The 18,360-nt window shown below is 40.5% G+C and overlaps 1 protein-coding gene across 2 annotated transcripts in view; it reads left to right on the forward strand.

Annotated features, from left to right (window-relative positions):
- Positions 1-18,360, forward strand: part of RUNDC3B (RUN domain containing 3B) — a 150,661-nt gene that overhangs the window by 126,310 nt on the left and 5,991 nt on the right. Inside the window, exon 9 of one of the 2 annotated variants that reach the window (XM_069729459.1) lies at positions 7,241-7,387. The exons of the other annotated variant lie outside the window; for it this stretch is intronic. Within the exon in view, the coding sequence (XP_069585560.1) occupies positions 7,241-7,387 (147 nt within the window). The remainder of the gene's footprint in view (positions 1-7,240; positions 7,388-18,360) is intronic. 2 annotated transcript variants of the gene reach the window in all.

The raw sequence follows: 18,360 nt of genomic DNA on the forward strand, positions 1-18,360 counted from the left end.
AAATGTCATATGCCACACACAGGAGCACATGTTGATCTATCAATCCGTACATAGTATATAGCATTTCTGCTCAACCTGCAGTTCTGTGTGACCCTCAGCCACCTTTAGGACTATATCACTGTAAAAACTAATGTCTGTCCTAATTGTTCTAGGTTTTTGTACCCAATCTGCCATAGATGACATCCAGTAGTCTCCGGTTCCAGCCCTTCTGCTGGTCCCAAAGTTGTCGCTCTCCAATCCTTCTACTAGGCCCAAAGTTGTCTCACTCCAATCCTTGTACTGGTGTCAACGTTGTCTCACTGTAATCCTTCTACTTGACCTAAAACTGTCTCACTCCAGTCGTTCTACTGGCCTGAAAGTTGTTTCATTGTGATCCATCTACTAGACCCAAAGTTGTCTCACTCCAATCCTTGTACTGGCCTGAACGTTGTCTCACCGTAATCCTTCTACTTGACCCAAAGTTGTCTCACTCAAGTCCTTCTATTGGCCTCAAAGTTGTCTCACTTTAATCCTTCTACTAGACCCCCAGTTGTTGATCTCCAACCCTTATACTGGCCTCAAAGTTTACTTGCTCCGATCCTTCTCCTAGCTCCACAATGGTCAAGTTCCAACCCCAACCAAAAGGGGAACAAAAGTTGTCACATTTCAGTCCTTTTGGCCTCAGAGCTGTTTCACATCGATCTTAACCCTTCAACTGACCCCAAAGTTGTTTCCCAGTAGGAAACATAGACAGATAAAAAAAAGCCACTAATAATAAATATGGCCTTGATGATCATGCAAATGAAGGACCTCACTTATCATGATCTCGCATTCCCCTTGTTAATGGATCCTTGCTACTGCTATGTTCAACGTCTATGGGACCATCTGAGCTAATCAACGCTGTTCTCATCTATATTTTTGAGTCCTATAGACCATGAATAGATCAGCAGCGCTTATAATCAGACAGTGGCTTTGTTCAAAAATGGGATTCGAGACCCCCTTCTCGTAATTCACATAAGATTTTCCTGTAGGACCAAGTGATTTGTCAGCTGCTGGACGTTAGATTTAACGTTTAAGAATAACTTTGGCATCCACAAAGGATTCTCTGGTGGGCCAGTTGTACCCCTCTACACCTAAGTGAAAGATGGAAAGCAGGGACTCAGTGTAAGACACAATTCCACTTTTAAAAAGAAGGGGAAAAAAAGTCAAATAAAGCATTGACTGTCAGTGCACGGAGAAATACAGAAAGGAATTTTCCAATCTTTTCTAATTTTTATTGAATTTCCCTGCAAGAAACGCAATTAAAATTGTACAATGCTTCGAGAACTCCTACACAGAATGTATGACAAAAGCTTCGCCCACGTAAAGAATTGCTGAAAGCAGATTGAGGTGAATTAACAGCCTTGATTTTGTGTGCCAAAGGTGAATGCGGTCATCCTATGGCTCCTACATGTTATGCAGTATTATAATTCACCTTGTCCGATAGTTACCCCCAATGACTGAAGTCCCAGACATCTCATGGGCTTCTATATGCTCTGTCAGATCAATAGTATAGGCTGGGGCCACTGCTGACTTCATTTTATTTTATGGAAATAAAAGAAGGAACCCTAAAAAATTATATCATCATTAAATCGATATAGTTTCACCTCCCATCATCTTGGTGTTTTGGTTTCGGCAACCATTGCAACACAAAAACTAGTATTGCCAAAAATTCCATTCAATCAATGGGACAGGTGTACTAATCTTATCTAAACAGCCTAAACCGAGACTAGAAGGTCCTACGACGCACCAAAATTATTACAGAAGTCCACGATGGATGATAAATTTTGAGGATATTTTGGCACTTTTTGTATTGGTTGGCTTACTTTAAACCAAATTTTGTGCCAACATTTGGCTACATGGAGCCCTATTTTAATGCTCACGCCCTTTCCCTCAATCATTTTTTCTTGTTGAGTTCCATGCAAAAGTATCTAAAATACAAAACAACCATGGGGCAAGGATTATAAGCCAGTTATTTTGTGCTAATTGCACAACAATTTTCACACTTTTAGCTTTGTAAATCTAATGTGTCTTCTCACCATTTTTAAAGATTTGCTGTGATTTCTTTGAAAAGCAGGATTCATTATTAGAGTATGTCATGTTCGGCATCTACAATAGAAGGTAAAGCAACTTTGTAAACTGCCTTGGTTAAAAAAACAAAAACAAATTCTGCCTGTTGTGTATGCAGCAACAATGCAGACCTATACGTCTCCAGGGTTACAGACTACAAACAAACCCTGTGTGTAGTCTGACTCCGCAGTCATCTGAAGTTTATGATGATGACACAACTGTTGGGGCTCAGACGTCGTATTTTTTTTCACGAGTTCCATCTGTGATTTACTATGTACTAGGAATCGCTGTTTCCATTTAGTGATAGTAAGCAGAGGAAGACGTGCAGGCTGGATGTTATGAATGCATAAGGCTAGACACAAGATTAGCAATCGGGTAAAGCAATCATTCCATTACACTCGTTAGTGTCTCAGGGGTCCCAGGTGACATGCAGTCCCAGGTGATGGTCTCGGTATTAGGAAAATACTCTACCTCCACCAATGCACAGTTAGCATTATTTTTTTTTGGGGGGGAAGTGTTTCCCGATTGCCGGTCTCAATTCCAGGGGTGGGCTGTTTGGGGTATTTAGGACACTGATGAGGGAATGGTGGGGGTTGTTGCTGGCTGGAGCTGGATACATGTGTTACGGTCGTGCTATCCGTTGTCTGGAGGAGCATAGGCTGTGACTGCAGACTATACCGGCTGGAGATACAAAAGCATTGGGTTAATCAAAAGTTTCTGTGAGTATCGCCTGGTACGTGGACGGTGGAACTACCGGGGTTAATCAAAAGTTTCTGTGAGTATCGCCTGGTACGTGGACGGTGGAACTACCGGTTCTTTGTTGGGATCTTGAGGACGGGGAGCATCTCATCGTGGCCGTCTACCTGGAGATTCTGTATGACTGTGGACAGAAGAAATAAAACGAATTGCATCGTTAACCTGCCTAGATGATTAATACAAACCACAACCACAGATCTTCACAGTAGACAGTAGGAAAACATGAACTATTAAATCTTATTTGTTTTTTTTCCAGCTTTTTATAACATTTTTGGAACTACCCCGTTTCTTTCCCTGAAATCCAAATCTTCCTACAACCCACCAATTTTGAGGACTTTTTCCACCATAAACTGCTTGTATGGGTGTGACTAATGGACTCTAGTCCGTCTCCAAGGGCACATTACAGTGCACAGTGTAACATTCCCAAAATGGTCATTTCTTTCTTCTGTTTAGAACATCAGTCCTTTTTCTAGAAGTTTACCCCTCATTAACTTATCCTATAAAGATGACGCCCCCCCACCTCGCGGCCATTTCTGAATCTTCCAAGCGCGTGAGCAGAATCGTCAGAAAAAGTAAATGAAAATGTCAATAGAAAATATTGTAAAGTGTCGGAAATTACATGACTGCGATTTATCAAATAATTGCAGTGATGACTAAGCAAAGCACGGAGGCCTGCGGCAGCAGATATCGCCAAACGAGAAATTGCATCCAGAGTAGATTAATTGCACGGTTCCACAGCCCGTTCACCCTGGGCAGGCTCTGCCACCCCACAGAGATGCTCCGAGGACTTCATCATGGAGGACTTCATCCAGTATGTGGCAATATTAATTCCACATAATTAGTACATTGATATTCTGGAAGCATCCTAATGACTACTGTGTCTTAAGACAATTTATGTTTGTTGTTTTTCCCAGTTTTGCTAATACATGATAAACATCGCAGAGCATTAAAGACGGGATACTTATTGTTGTCCTATTAGTGATCTGTAGTGTTATTGGTTTGCTATGGCCATTTACACAGATATTTGTAAGGATAAAATTACATTTTCCTCAACTTTTTTGGAGTTTTGTAAAATAATTCCGTCCTATACAGTATACCAGAGTTGCCTTTCAGGTGCTATTTATGTGTGTGGTACATTTTATCCAAATGATTTTGAGCATGGATGTCTTAAAGGAAATCTAAGAGCAGCATAATATAGAACAAGACAGCCTGATTCCAGGGATATGTCACTTGCTGGGCTACGTGTCATAAGTTTCAATAGTCAGTGTTTTATCAGTAGGAGATTACTAATGCCTGACTAGATCTCAAGTGCCAGGTAGTCCAGCTGATCTGTGTAACCCCGCCTCCACCACTGATTGGCAGCTTTCTGTGTAGACTGTAAGCAAGCTGCCAATCAGAGATATGGGAGGGGTTATACAATCTACATTAGAGAAAACAGGGATTCTATCAAAACTGCACCAAGCAGTTCAGTAAGTGACACATCACTTGACACCAGGATTTCTTGCCCTGTGTTATGCTGCTCTCAGATTACGGCACATAAAAAATACCTGCTGACACATTCTCTTAAACTTCTGCTATGCGAAAGGAGTAGCAATGCGCAGGCATATCCATCGATAATTTTCAGATGATGGCTGAACAGATCTATTGATTCAATCAGGATTGTTGTTTTTTTTGTCAATATTTTTTTTTCTAGTTTTTTCTTTTTTATTGCATAGCACACTTTGTATTGAAAATTCAAAATCTAAATCTTGCAATTTTTACATTGACAACTGGGGCTTTTTCTTAGATGTTAATTTCCTATTGTTTCAGGAAATAATAAATGTACATTAGTCACAATGGATGGATCCATATCCTATTTTTTTTGTATTGAATCCTCCGCTAATCAGCATGTGCAGAGGTCATTATGAAGGGAGGGGGAGCAGGGTCAGCTGTTTATTGTCATTGGTGGATCCTGTGTTATGAGATGTGTATAGAGGTGTTACCTTTTATTGTGACCCTCCCTCTGATGATAAGGAGCCTGCTGTAAACTCTTCCTGAAAGGGCTGGAAGTATGAGTTTAAAGAAGCCTCAGTGGTCATTGTGAAAATTGCAAGATTACGACTGTTATATATATATTTTTTGTAAAGATCTTAAAAATGGATAAAACTAGACTGAAATCAATTTTCACACTGTTTATAAGGCGTATTCTTCCTGTTCTATCCAGAAAACTTTTCAGCAGTCTTATTATCATCACAGACAAGATTAAAACTATAAATTGGATGATGAAATGAACATGTATTAAAACTGACTAATCATTATACCAGATCTTATCTGATGTCTCATGTTGCAGATATCTTCATATTCTCTTAGTTTTCATTTTCTTCTTTTCTGAAAAAATTAGAAAGTAATTTCCAAGGGACCTAAACGGCCATAAACGCTCTCGGTGATAAAATGAACAATACCATGGTAACAACCAGATCTAGCAGATAATGGGCTGTAATATAGATTTATCATCAGTGCGGCTTGGTAGGAATCCCATAATTTAGACAACTCCTTTCAATGCATCCTATCAGCAGTGCCCCGGATTAGCTAGCTCTTTCTGCTCAGGAGTATCGCCAACCATTTTCCCCGGTTGGCACGTTCCCAGATTGATTTAAGAAAAGGAGTTATACTGGTTATCAGGGACATAAAGGGTTTGTTCATTTTTGGGGACAGCATTTTTATGGAAATGAATGTTTTGGGGGCTAAAACTTCATTTTGGCAATAGGTTTTCATTACAAATTTAACCCCTTTGGCCTTTTACAAGCTCTATATTCCACTGCAGGTTCAATGTTTATGTGGTCTGTGGTAATAAATCGGCTACAAGGAGCTTAAAAAAAAAAAAAAAAGTTACAAATTTTAGCAGGCCTCAAGAGAAAGAGCTCACTGATGGATTTTCAGTTAACTCATTCCTAGCATTTGATAGTGTAACACAGGGACTATAGAAGACAAACTGTACAAATTAAAAAAAAAATCCAATAGCAAAAGGGATTTTTAACTCCAAGTACATTTACGGTAGGTAAAAAGTATAAAAAAAAGTCTGCAAAGTATATTATTAAGGGATCCCTTGAGTAAGCAAGGATTGTCCACAGGGAGACCCCCTTTAAATTTGCGTAAATTGCCATTTTATCAATAAGTTTTTGTCTGAAATTCCACCTTAAATGTAACATTCTGAGAATACAATAGCAAGAAATAAGGACAGAAAAAAAGAGAGAATAAACTGCAGAATCTGACTACGCTGGGTTTGTTTGTAGTCTGTAACCACGGCGACACAGGTTTGCACAGATGATTTATATTAAAGGCATTTTGGAAAGTTTATTTTTTTTTTTATAATTTTTTTTTCTCTTTAAAAGCAGTGGAATCGCCAAAGACAGGCTCGGACTGGCCCATAGGGTAACAGGGCAATCCCCGACGGGGCCCCAATCTCCCTGTATGGGCAGTACTTGGCAATAATTCACTTGATTCACTCTGTACAGAAAAAAAGCAGCATCTCATCATTCATTAACCACACTACCCAGTTTATTATTATATAGAGATATAGGTACATTAGTCTAATATTTGTATGCAGGTGAAAAGTGCCCCCCCCCCCCAAAGTCAATGTTACTGGTGGGCCTTTGGCATCAATATCAGCCATTACCAGACTGGTAAGGTTTGTGGACTGAATAGCAAATGCATCTGCGTTGTCATGTGTGGAAATCTTGTTAGGTATGCTGATATATACAGTACAGACCAAAAGTTTGGACACACCTTCTCAGGTGCTAAGGTGTTAAGCATCTCTGGGAACTCCTTCAAGATTGTTGGAAGACCATTCCCGGTGACTACCTCTTGAAGCTCATCAAGAGAATGCCAAGAGTGTGCAAAGCAGTCATCAAAGCAAAAGGTGGCTACTTTGAAGAACCTATAATATAAGCCATATTTTCAGTTGTTTCACACTTTTTTGTTAAGTATATAATTCAACATGTGTTACTTCATAGTTTTGATGCCTTCAGTGTGAATGTACAATTTTCATAGTCCTGAAAATACAGAAAAATCTTTGAATGAGAAGGTGTGTCCAAACTTTTGGTCTGTACTGTATGTCATCTTCTGTTAGAGAAACTGGGTGATGGGGGACCGGGTTTGGGGGTTTAAGAAGTTCCCCTTTATATATACATCCAGGATGCAAATTTGAGGAATATGAGGATATCGCCAATACAGAGGATCTGTCCTTTTATTGAGCAGTGCACATATAGGAATGTTAGGCCATTGGGATGCCGGCCAGCCGTGATATCCCAGCCATTCTTCATCTTCATCCCCTTGTGAGCCTCCATCGTGCCTCCATTCGTTGTTTGGCCTCTATTGTGATAGAAAATGAAGGAGTTCCCTGTCTGTATCTTCACAGGACTGTACTAAAGAATAATGACTTAAGATCGAGGCAGGAGTTAACCACACACCTCACCAATCAGTGGCCTTCCCCAGGAGCTCTGGATGTTAAAGCTGTGGCCCTGGAGACATTGCTCTACCAAAAGCACAATGAACAGTGGGATGAGTAAGTGGAATATGTCATTGTTGTTGAAGCCATACCAACCGGAGACCCAACGAAAATACCCCGGCGCTCCAGGCAGAGCGATCTATGGCCACCTCTGAGACTGCAACAGAACCGGTGAAGACATATCAACTTCTGAGGCCCCTAAAATGCATAAAATATACATTTGGGGTGAATTGATAATATTCTTGTCAATGGTCGTCACTGGGATCATCTAATATTAGTTACATTGCTTTACAAAAAGTAGAATGAAAGGAGCTCTCACCGTACACCGGATATACTGGGGCAGAGTTACTACAACTGTATTGTCTAGAAACGTTAACTAGACAGTCTGAAAATGTGCCAAATGTATTAAAAGGTCCCATGGATGATACATCTGGTGCATCTTGGGGACAGATTTATCGTATCCATAACTTTTTTTTTTATGTCACTTTTCTTTTTTTTTTGATCTTCAGTAGGCGCACACTGTTCATTGTTTTTTTTTTCATGAAATAAAAAAAATGCTCTTTATTTTTGTCTTTTACCTACTTTTGTGTCTTTTTAGAGCAAAAAAAAAAGAGGAAACTGTGCCTGTAAAATGTTAAGGCGTAGATAAAATCACTCCCAAAGGGGGACCGGAATAGACTTGCCCAAACATTTTTATGATTTAGTAAAAGTCACAATTAATGAATTAGCCTTAAACATCTGGAAAGCAAAAACCCCTGCCACAACGGCAAATTAAAAAAAAAAAAAAAATATATATATATATATATATATATATATACAATATGCAGTGCAGAGTACAGACCAAAAGTTTGGACACACCTCATTTAAAGATTTTTCGGTATTTTCATGACTATGAAAATGGTACATTCACACTGAAGGCATCAAAACTATGAATTAACACATGTGGAATTATATACTTAACAAAAAAGTGTGAAACAACTGAAATTAAGTCTTATATTCTAGGTTCTTCAAAGTAGCCACCTTTTGCTTTGATGACTGCTTTGCACACTCTTGGCATTCTCTTGATGAGCTTCAAGAGGTAGTCACCGGCAATGGTTTTCACTTCACAGGTGTGCCCTGTCAGGTTTAATAAGTGGGATTTCTTGCCTTATAAATGTGGTTGGGACCATCATTTGTGTTGTGCAGAAGTCTGGTGGATACACAGCTGATAGTCCTACTGAATAGACTGTTAGAATCTGTATTATGGCAAGAAAAAAGCAGTAAAGAAAAAGGAGTGGCCATCATTACTTTAAGAAATGAAGGTCAGTCAGTCCAAAAAATTGGGAAAACTTTGAAAGTGTCCCCAAGTGCAGTGGCAAAAACCATCAAGGGCTACAAAGGACTATCAGCTGTGTATCCACCACACTTCTGCACAACACAACTGATGGTCCCTGTTGTGAATTCTGTGGCAGAGCTCCCTCCTGTGGTCACAAGTGGTACTTCGGCTGATTCTCTCTGGGAGCTTCCGTTTGTGGAGGAAAGTGGTACTGCGGCTTCTGAGTTTCCTCCCTCAGGTGATCTGGTGAGGTCGTTAGGTGCTTCTCTACTTAACTCCACCTAATGCTTTGATCCATGCTTCCTGTCAATGTTCCAGTGTTGGACTTGTTTTTCCCTGGATCATTCCTGTGGCCTGCTGCTCTGCATAGCTAAGTTCTTCTTTGCTATTTGTTTGCTATTTTTTCTGTCCTGCTTGTCTAATTGTTTTGCTGGAAGCTCTGGGACGCAAAGGGTGTACCTCCGTGCCGTTAGTTCGGTACGGAGGGTCTTTTTGCCCCCTTTGCGTGGTTTTCTTTAGGATTTTGTGTAGACCGCAAAGTTATCTTTCCTATCCTCGCTCTGTTAAGAAAGTCGGGCCTCACTTTGCTGAATCTATTTCATCCCTACGTTTGTCTTTTCATCTTAACTCACAGTCATTATATGTGGGGGGCTGCCTTTTCCTTTGGGGTATTTCTCTGAGGCAAGGTAGGCTTATTTTTCTATCTTCAGGCTAGTTAGTTTCTCAGGCTGTGCCGAGTTGCATAGGCAGAGTTAGGCGCAATCCACGGCTGCCTCTAGTGTTGTTTGGAGAGGATTAGGGATTGCGGTCTGCAGAGTTCCCACGTCTCAGAGCTCGTTCTATTATTTTGGGTTATTGTCAGATCACTGTATGTGCTCTGACCGCTATGTCCATTGTGATACTGAATTGCCTATCACAACAGGTCCCAACCCCATTTATAAGGCAAGAAATCCCACTTATTAAACCTGACAGGGCACACCTGTGAAGTGAAAACCATTCCCGGTGACTACCTCTTGAATCTCATCAAGAGAATGCCAAGAGTGTGCAAAGCAGTCATCAAAGCAAAAGGTGGCTAATTTGAAGAACCTAGAATATAAGACATATTTTCAGTTGTTTCACACTTTTTTGCTAAGTATATAATTCCACATGTGTTAATTCATAGTTTTGATGCCTTCAGTGTGAATTTACAATTTTCATAGTCATGAAAGTACAGAAAAGTCTTTAAATGAGAAGGTGTGTCCAAACTATTGGTCTGTACTCTGTGTGTATGTGTGTGTGTATATATATATATATATATATATATATATATATATATATATATATATATATATATATATATATATATATAGATGATTGTAAAAAAATACTTTAAAAAGGCGCAAGAAGAATTTGGCGCAAGTAAAAAGCGGACTAAAACACTAAAAAGTAGACAAACAAAAGGCTCCAATAATCAATAATGAATTGGGCCCTTTAACAATACACCACATATTCATTTCTTATTTCCCATAATGTGCACTAAATTTTGGAAAACATTTATGAGTGACATTGTCGCTTTTCAAGCGTTTTTGACCCTTTTTGCTAGACCACATAACTCTTTCGAGCAACTCTTTATATAATTAAAAAAATCACACCTGTACCTGTCTGTGTGTTTTTGACACTTTTTTTTATTATATATGTGTCCAAAACACACGGGCAGAGGGGTGATATTGGTGATCATACTGCGGTGGGGGGATTATACTGTGTAGGGGTCATCACACCGTAACGCTTTGTTGGATCATATTGTGTTGGGTGGCAGTAAGGGCATCATGCTGTGTGTGTTGGGCAGTGGAGTCCAGTATACTGTGTGGGGAGCTGTAGGACCATCATACTGTGTGTGGAAGCGGTGGGGACATCATACTGTATTGGGGGGAGCTGTTGATCCAAGTACAATGCTTGAATAGCAGAAGTATGTTTTACAGCCTTTTATAAACCTTAAAATCAGTAAATGATATTGTTTTGATATGCTCAATAATAACCAATAAAATCAATATTAAAGGGGTTGTCGAGTCTAGAATAATAAGTCTGCAGTGACTCTGTGTGACTGGAGACTTGAGAATCCTCCCACTACACGCACTGTGCGCTGCGAAGATTCGCTGGTATGTGCGCCACAAAAATGGCGGTCAAATATATGATATGCATACTCCTGGGCAGGACCCATCTAGTATCACAGACCTGACTGTTGTGTTCCTTGGTCTTCATGATGCTCTCTGTGCTTCAAACAGAACCCTGAGACTATCACAGAGCAGGAGCATTTATACGGAGACTTGATTACACACAGGTGGATTATAGTTATCATCATTAGGCATTTAGGACAACATTGGATCATTCAGAGATCCACAATGAACTTCTGGAGTGAGTTTGCTGCACTGAAAGTAAAGGGGCCGAATAATATTGCACGCCCCACTTTTCAGTTTTTGATTTTCCACAAAAATTTAAAATAACCAATACATTTCGCTCAACTTCACAATTGTGTTCCACTTGTTGTTGATTCTTCACCAAAAATTTACATTTGGTATCTTTATGTTTGAAGCATGATATGTGGGAAAAGGTTGAAAAGTTCCAGGGGGCCGAATACTTTCGCAAGACACTGTATCTACCCCTCTTTCTTTATAGATATTTATGACGTTAATAAAACATCTCCAGTATAAGTTATATGGAGAAAAGTATTTCCGGGGATGGGGAAAAAAAACAAAATGTGGTTAAAGTTTAATAGAAAAAAAGTCTCCCTAAAAAATAATGTTGAATCCTTTTTGTTTAATAGATTTTTTTTTTTAAATAGCTACAACAATATACATATGCAGTTATGGCCAAAAGTGTTGGCACCCTTGAAATTGTTTTTCCTTTGTGTTGATTGGAGCAACACACAAAAAATGGGAAAATTGGACATAATTTCTCACAAAACTCCAAAAATGACAAAATTGTTGGCGCCCTCAACTTAATATTGGGTTGCACACCCTTTGGAACATATAACCGCAATCAATCAATTCTTATAACCATCAACAAGCTTCTTACACCTCTCAGCTGGAATTTTGGACTCTTCTTTTCCAACCTGCTCCAGGTCTCTCATAGTTGAAGGCGCCTTCTCCCAACGTCAGTTTTAAGATCTCTCCGCAGGGGATCAATGGGATTTAGATCCGGAGTCATTGCTGCCACTTCAGAATTCTCCAGCTCTCTGTTTCCATCCATTTCTGCATCCATTTGGACTATGTTTGGGGTCATTGTCCTGCTGGAAGACCCATGATCTACGACGCAAACCCAGCATTCTGACACTGGGTACTACATTGTGACACAAAATCCGTTGGTAACCTTAAGATTCCATAATGCTTGGCACGCAGTCGAGGCACCCAGGTAACAAAACAAATAAAATAAAAGCAGGAAATAATCGATATAAATTAACCATTAGCATAAACTACGTGTCGCAAACAAAACAGTCTCAAAATCGATGGGATATGTTGAAGAATTTCAGAGTTGTTAACACATAAAGTGAAACAGGAAAAAACAAAATCCAGCTCACCATACCGACATTCCCAAGAGCTCGGAGCACGGAACCGCTGTGTCAGGGCGTAGACGAACAGGAAAGAGAAGGAGATCCAGCTCAACGAAATAGTGAAAAATCCATAGTTTATTTCACTTAAAATATAGTGAAAGGACAAAACATCAGCATACAAAAAAATATTTTAAAGGGTGCTTAGTCACCGGAAACGCGTTGACCTTGGTTTTAAAATATTTTTTTGTATGCTGATGTTTTGTCCTTTCACTATATTTTAAGTGAAATAAACTATGGATTTTTCACTATTTCGTTGAGCTGGATCTCCTTCTCTTTCCAACACATAAAGTGACATTGGTTAGGTTTCAAAAAAAATGTGGCCCGGTCACTAAGGGGTTAAACAGTATCTAAAAGATTAAACCCATTATCATCGGGCACAGCGCTATGACGGGTCAATGCACGATGGGCGCTAACGTCACCATTGCTGCCGTTTTGTAAAAAACCTCAGTAGACCGTCGGCCATCGCTGTCGGGATTGAGATGTTTGCGGGGATGAAAATGAAAGATGCGATTTTGTAGAACATCATAATGGCTAAAATGACATGTGCTACTCCAGGGAGGGAGGCGGAAAATGCTTAAATTAGTAGTTATTAAACAGCTCTTCTGCCCACACACGGTGACAGCTGTTGCTCCACTCGTCAGTACGGCCGTGGGATTTGCAACCTACAGCACTTTCATCTTTTTACTTAAAGGGTAACAGTTATTTTTAATTTTTATTTAATAAATCAATAGGACACGTGAAAATTAAGGAACTTTGTAACATATGTTATCAGAGAAATTTGCTTCTTTCTCTGCCAGAATTGATCATTCATGATCAAAATTCTCAATTCTGGGATAAAATCTGTATTCAGTGAGGAATTTCCCATTACTGAGATAGGAAACCGACAGATACACTTTAAAGGAAAATCGCGTACAGATACAGCTTCGTATGTTTTATGCACGATGATCTACTATTTATATGTGCAAATACTCAGACATGTCTCTTCCATCATCCGTAATCTTCCTGCCTGTCCTATGGCAGCACCCTCAGTTATTTGACGTGGATTTGCTTTGGGCGCGCACGAGTATTAGCCCCATTGTCTTTGTCAGGCTAATACTTGGGAGTTTTTTGGTGTTTCTATTTTTTGTGTTGGCGTTTGTTATTTTTGTATCAGATTTTCTTTCCAGCACAAAGCCAGAAATCCACACATTTAAAGGGAATAAGTCAACAGAAATGTAGCCATTGTGTAAGTCCAGGTTTATTTGCAACATTTATCTTCTAAAAAATGTAGATAATGGTTTTTTTTATTACTTTTAATATCACTTTCTTAAAAAAAAAATATATATATTTTTTACTCTGAGCTGTGACATCACCTATTGTTAATGGTAGATATTTTGTTGCCTACTGTATATAGAGGTGTTATCAGTCATTGTACAGGAGGAGGAGGAGGAGGTGAGCTGTGACATCACCTATTGTGAATGGTGGATCCTGTGTTATCTACTGTATACAGAGGTGTTATCAGTCATTGTACAGGAGGAGGAGGTGAGCTGTGACATCACCTATTGTGAATGGTGGATCCTGTGTTATCTACTGTATACAGAGGTATCAGTTATTGTACAGGAGGAGGTGAGCTGTGACATCACCTATTGTGGATGGTGGATCCTGTGTTACCTACTGTGCATAGAGGAGTTATTCATTGAACAGGTGGATCATGTATTATCTACTCTGTATAGAGGTGTTCTCTATGAGAAAACTGCTGAAAAGTCATCGGTAAAGAACAAAGTATGTGTCTTGTATCTCTCCCTCTCCATTCTAACCTGAAAGCAGCAGCCGGGGTCATATTTTTGTCCAACCACTACATTGATGCCTCTACCCTGTTCTTGACTGTGGCTTTCAGCCACCATACCCCGGCGCAGACACACATTTTACCACCTTCAGTCCGTTTAAGTGTCATCCCCTATGAATATTTACTGCTCATCCTCCACTTCACCACCACAGCATTTATCTGATGAAGGTCCATGCAGGACAAAATGTTATCCACTAGCTGTTCATCCACTGACTGTAAATAAATTCACCTTGTTTTTTACAACATATCCTTTTGAGTGCCGAGTTTCATTACTACTTCTAATACGATTTGGACTCGGGCTCCTCTTCTATCCACTCTGGAGTGCTGTTTATGATTTTTCTACCCTGCTCCAGTCATTGTAGTGGTTGTCCTTCTGCTTCAGAATACAAGCTATACTTATCACCCACAAATTTCTTCAAAGTTTTGTACCGCCCTACATCTTTTCTTTAACCCCTTTCCGACGTTAGGCGTAATAGTACACCCACGTTGGAATCCCTGCCTTTGATGTGGGCTCCGGCGTTGAGCCCACATCTTTCCCAGCACATGTCAGCTGTTTTGAACAGCTGACATGTGCCTCTAACAGCCGCGGGTGGAATCACAATCCACCCGCAGCTGTTAACTAGTTAAATGCCGCTGTCAGTCTCTGATAGTGCCGGAAATCCCGCCCATCGGTGACCCCGTCACGTGATTGCTGGTAACTGATGTGTGGGCATGACAACCAGAGCTCTATGGTTGTCATAGCCAGATTGCTATGAGTGCCACCCGGTGGTCAGCGCTCAAAGCAAGTGAGCATTTCTGCTACATACAGGCGATCTGATCATCGCCTGTATGTAGCAGAGCCGATCAAAATAGCACAGCTTCTAGTCTCCCATGGAGACTACTGAAGCATGCAAAAAGTTTAAAAAAAAGTTTTTAAAAATATATAAAGAAAAAAAAAAAATTATATATATATATATAAGTTCAAATCACCCCCCTTTTGCCTCATTCAGAATAAAACCGTAAAAAAATCAAATATACACATATTTGGTATCGACGCGTTCAGGATCGCCCAATAAGAATTAACCCCTTGACGACCAGGAGTATTTTTGGTTTTGCATTTTTCATTTTTTGCTCCCCTTCTTCCTAAAGCCATAACGTTTTTTATTTTTTTTATCAAAATGGCCATGTGAGGGCTTGTTTCTTTTGCGGGACGAGTTGTACTTTTGAATGACACCATTGGTTTTACCATGTTGTGTAATAGAAAACGGGAAAAAGCATTCCAAGTGCGGTGAAATTGCAAAAAAGTGCAATCCCACACTTGTTTTTTGTTTTGCTTTTTACTACCGTAGGTACACAATGCTAAAACTGACCTGCCATTATGATTCTCCAGGTCATTACGAGCTCATAGACATCAAACACGTCTGGTCTTTTACAAATTCTATGGGAAAGAAATGCCGAAAAATAAACCCATTATTAGGCTGCATTAAAATATTAATACTACTAACTCTAAAACCACCACCAAGACCCTAAAAAACAAAACGTGTTGTATGTTGCGTTATTCTTAAAATAAATAAATAAAACCAACACAAAAATGTTTTTTGTTCAGAAAAAAAGGCCTAAAGCTATTGAGTCGTAATCACCAATTCATCCATAATCCTTTTAATTCCTAGTCCATAATTATTATAGTCCCTAATGATTTACAACATAACAATAATCATAATCCCTAATGCGTCTATAATCCTAATATGTCCATAATCCCGACAATCGCTAGTGCATCCCTAATATGTTAATACATTCTTAATTCATGGTGATAATAATCCCTATGCATATGTGCCACATCTGAGACCATGATGTATGGAAGCTAGCAATTGATTGTGCAGTTATTTTCACGATATCTGTTCCCAGAGATTCCCTATTAGATTGGTTCTGATGTATACATACATACTGCGCACTACCATGTGCCCGCAGGTAATGCAGCCGTCTTTGCACACCGCCTGCTTGCAGAAATAGGTTTTCTCTATATATTTGCCAGACTGCAAGGTGTTAATAGATTTTAATTTTTAGTAGAATGTCACACAATCTGCAAAGAACAAACTGAACATTGCTATTTCTATATGAACAGGCATAAGAACTGATGAAAGAGCACAACGTGACGCCTCGGGTCAGACCGTTTTCTTTAGACTAGGCTTCCTGCCAGTGGCACGGTAAATTACTGCCTCGTCTGTTGTGCGCGGTTTCATCACGCTCACATCCAGGATTGCTAAACTAGAAGAATTCGGGATGTATTGTGGCTTCAAGATTATTGGGAGAGGTAGAGATTGGGGCATCGTGCCCGCTGTGATCCAGGCAGATGGAAGATGTTACTGTTCTGCCACGCAGTATAACGATCTCTCGCATGAAAAATAAAAATGGAGTGTAATAAAGAATTCCTCTTAGGGCTCATACCCACATGCTAGAAAAAAACCGGTCCGTAATCTGGACCGAAAAAAATTGGATGCAAACTATGCGATTGTCATGCGAGTTCAATGCGATTTATAATCGCACCATCCGTTTTACATCCGTATGCAATGCGTTTTTTTTTTCTCTGCAACTATTTTTTTGACAATCATTTACAGGACCATTTAGTGTTCTATGCCACAGAATGGTAAGGTTGAGAAACACGTAATGGTGTCTCCGCGGTGTTGGATGTGTTGATCTCCCCGAGGTCATTCATCCTTATGTTTATAGTCCTTTACTGGGCACTGCTCCTAAGGGCAGTCCCACACGTCCAGGTAATTCCGGTACCCACCCCCTGTGCGCCCGCCCGCTGTTCTTAAAATACTCACCCGGCTCCCTCGCTGGCTGGCGCTGCTTCCTGTCCTGGCCGCACCTTCTACTGTATGAGCGGTCACGTGGGGCCGCTCATTTACAGTGATGAATATGCGGCTCCACCCCTATGGGAGGTGGAGCCGCATATTCATGACTGTAATCGGCGGCCCCACGTGACCGCTCATACAAGAGAAAGTGCGGCCAGGACAGGAAGCAGCGCCAGCCAGCGAGGGAGCCAGGTGAGTATTTTAAGAACAGCGGGCGGGCGCACAGGAGGTGGGAGAGGGGTGGGGACAGGGATCTTTATTTTAAACACGAGAAACAAAAAAAAAAGGATTTATCATATCTTCTTTACAGCAAACGCTATGAATCGCGGCTTCAGCACCAGTGGAGGGGGGACAGCGCTTACTGTAGCGCTGTCTCCTGCACGGCACACGGACTGCACACGGACAACGTCCGTGTGCGGTACGTGTTTTACACGGACTCATTGACTTTAATGGGTCCATGTAATCCGTGCGCTCCCACGAACACTGACATGTCTCCGTGTTTGGCGCACGGAGACACGGTCCGCAAAAAATCAATGACATCTGCACAGATGCATTGATTTCACTGTGTCTACGTGTGTCAGTGGCTCCGGTACGTGAGGAAAACTGTCACGTACCGGAGCCACTGACGTGTGAAACCGGCCTAATGGCCAGTTTCCTACTCCACTGATGAGGGGCAAATACCCCGAAACAGCTGTCTGTGGATGGATACCATGTTTTGGCATAGGTGGTTTTCCTTTTTGGATGCTGCCCTTCCCGTGGTTGTTCCTTCCAGGTGAAAAACCTGGCTATTTATTGCTTGCGTTGAGAAACACGTGATGGTGTCTCTGTGGCTTTTCTACATGCATCAACAGAACGGTAAGGTATCTGTAAAAAATGGATGGTCCGTATTCCGTGTGTTTTTTTTTCTCTCACCCATTGACTTGCATTGGCAAGACTCGCAGCAAATCGCAGCATGCTGCGATTTTTTTTCTCAGTCCGATTTCGGCTGAGAAAAAAATCGCAAATGAGATGTCACCTATTGAATAACATTGGTCCGAGTGCAATCCGATTTTTTTCATCGGATTGCACTCGTCCGCTTTGCTTGCAAGTGAGTATTAGCCCTTAGACTGATGTAAATGTGTGTTGGATGTAGTGCACTTGCACTTTATATCATGAAACTTTTGTATCCCCCCATTTGTTCTCCTGTATATAAATAAGCAGAATGTAGGGGCTATAAGAGCCCAGTCAGCTCACCGACAGACCACAGGAGCACGTGAACTCGTCCTGACCCAGACGTGGCATATGCTGAAGACGTGAGAAAATGTAGAAAAATGTTCCAGCTCCTCCCAATTAAAATCCAATGAATCCTTTATTAATTCCAAAGAGTATAAAAACGATCCCTGCACATAGGGAATGTGAACATGCGGCAAGGACCTTTAGTGCATTTATTCTGTGCTCCTTTTCCTGTGATGAAACAGACTTGCCGAATGT

The sequence above is a fragment of the Ranitomeya imitator genome, chromosome 6, assembly GCF_032444005.1.
Source record: "Ranitomeya imitator isolate aRanImi1 chromosome 6, aRanImi1.pri, whole genome shotgun sequence".
Taxonomy (NCBI): domain Eukaryota; kingdom Metazoa; phylum Chordata; class Amphibia; order Anura; family Dendrobatidae; genus Ranitomeya; species Ranitomeya imitator.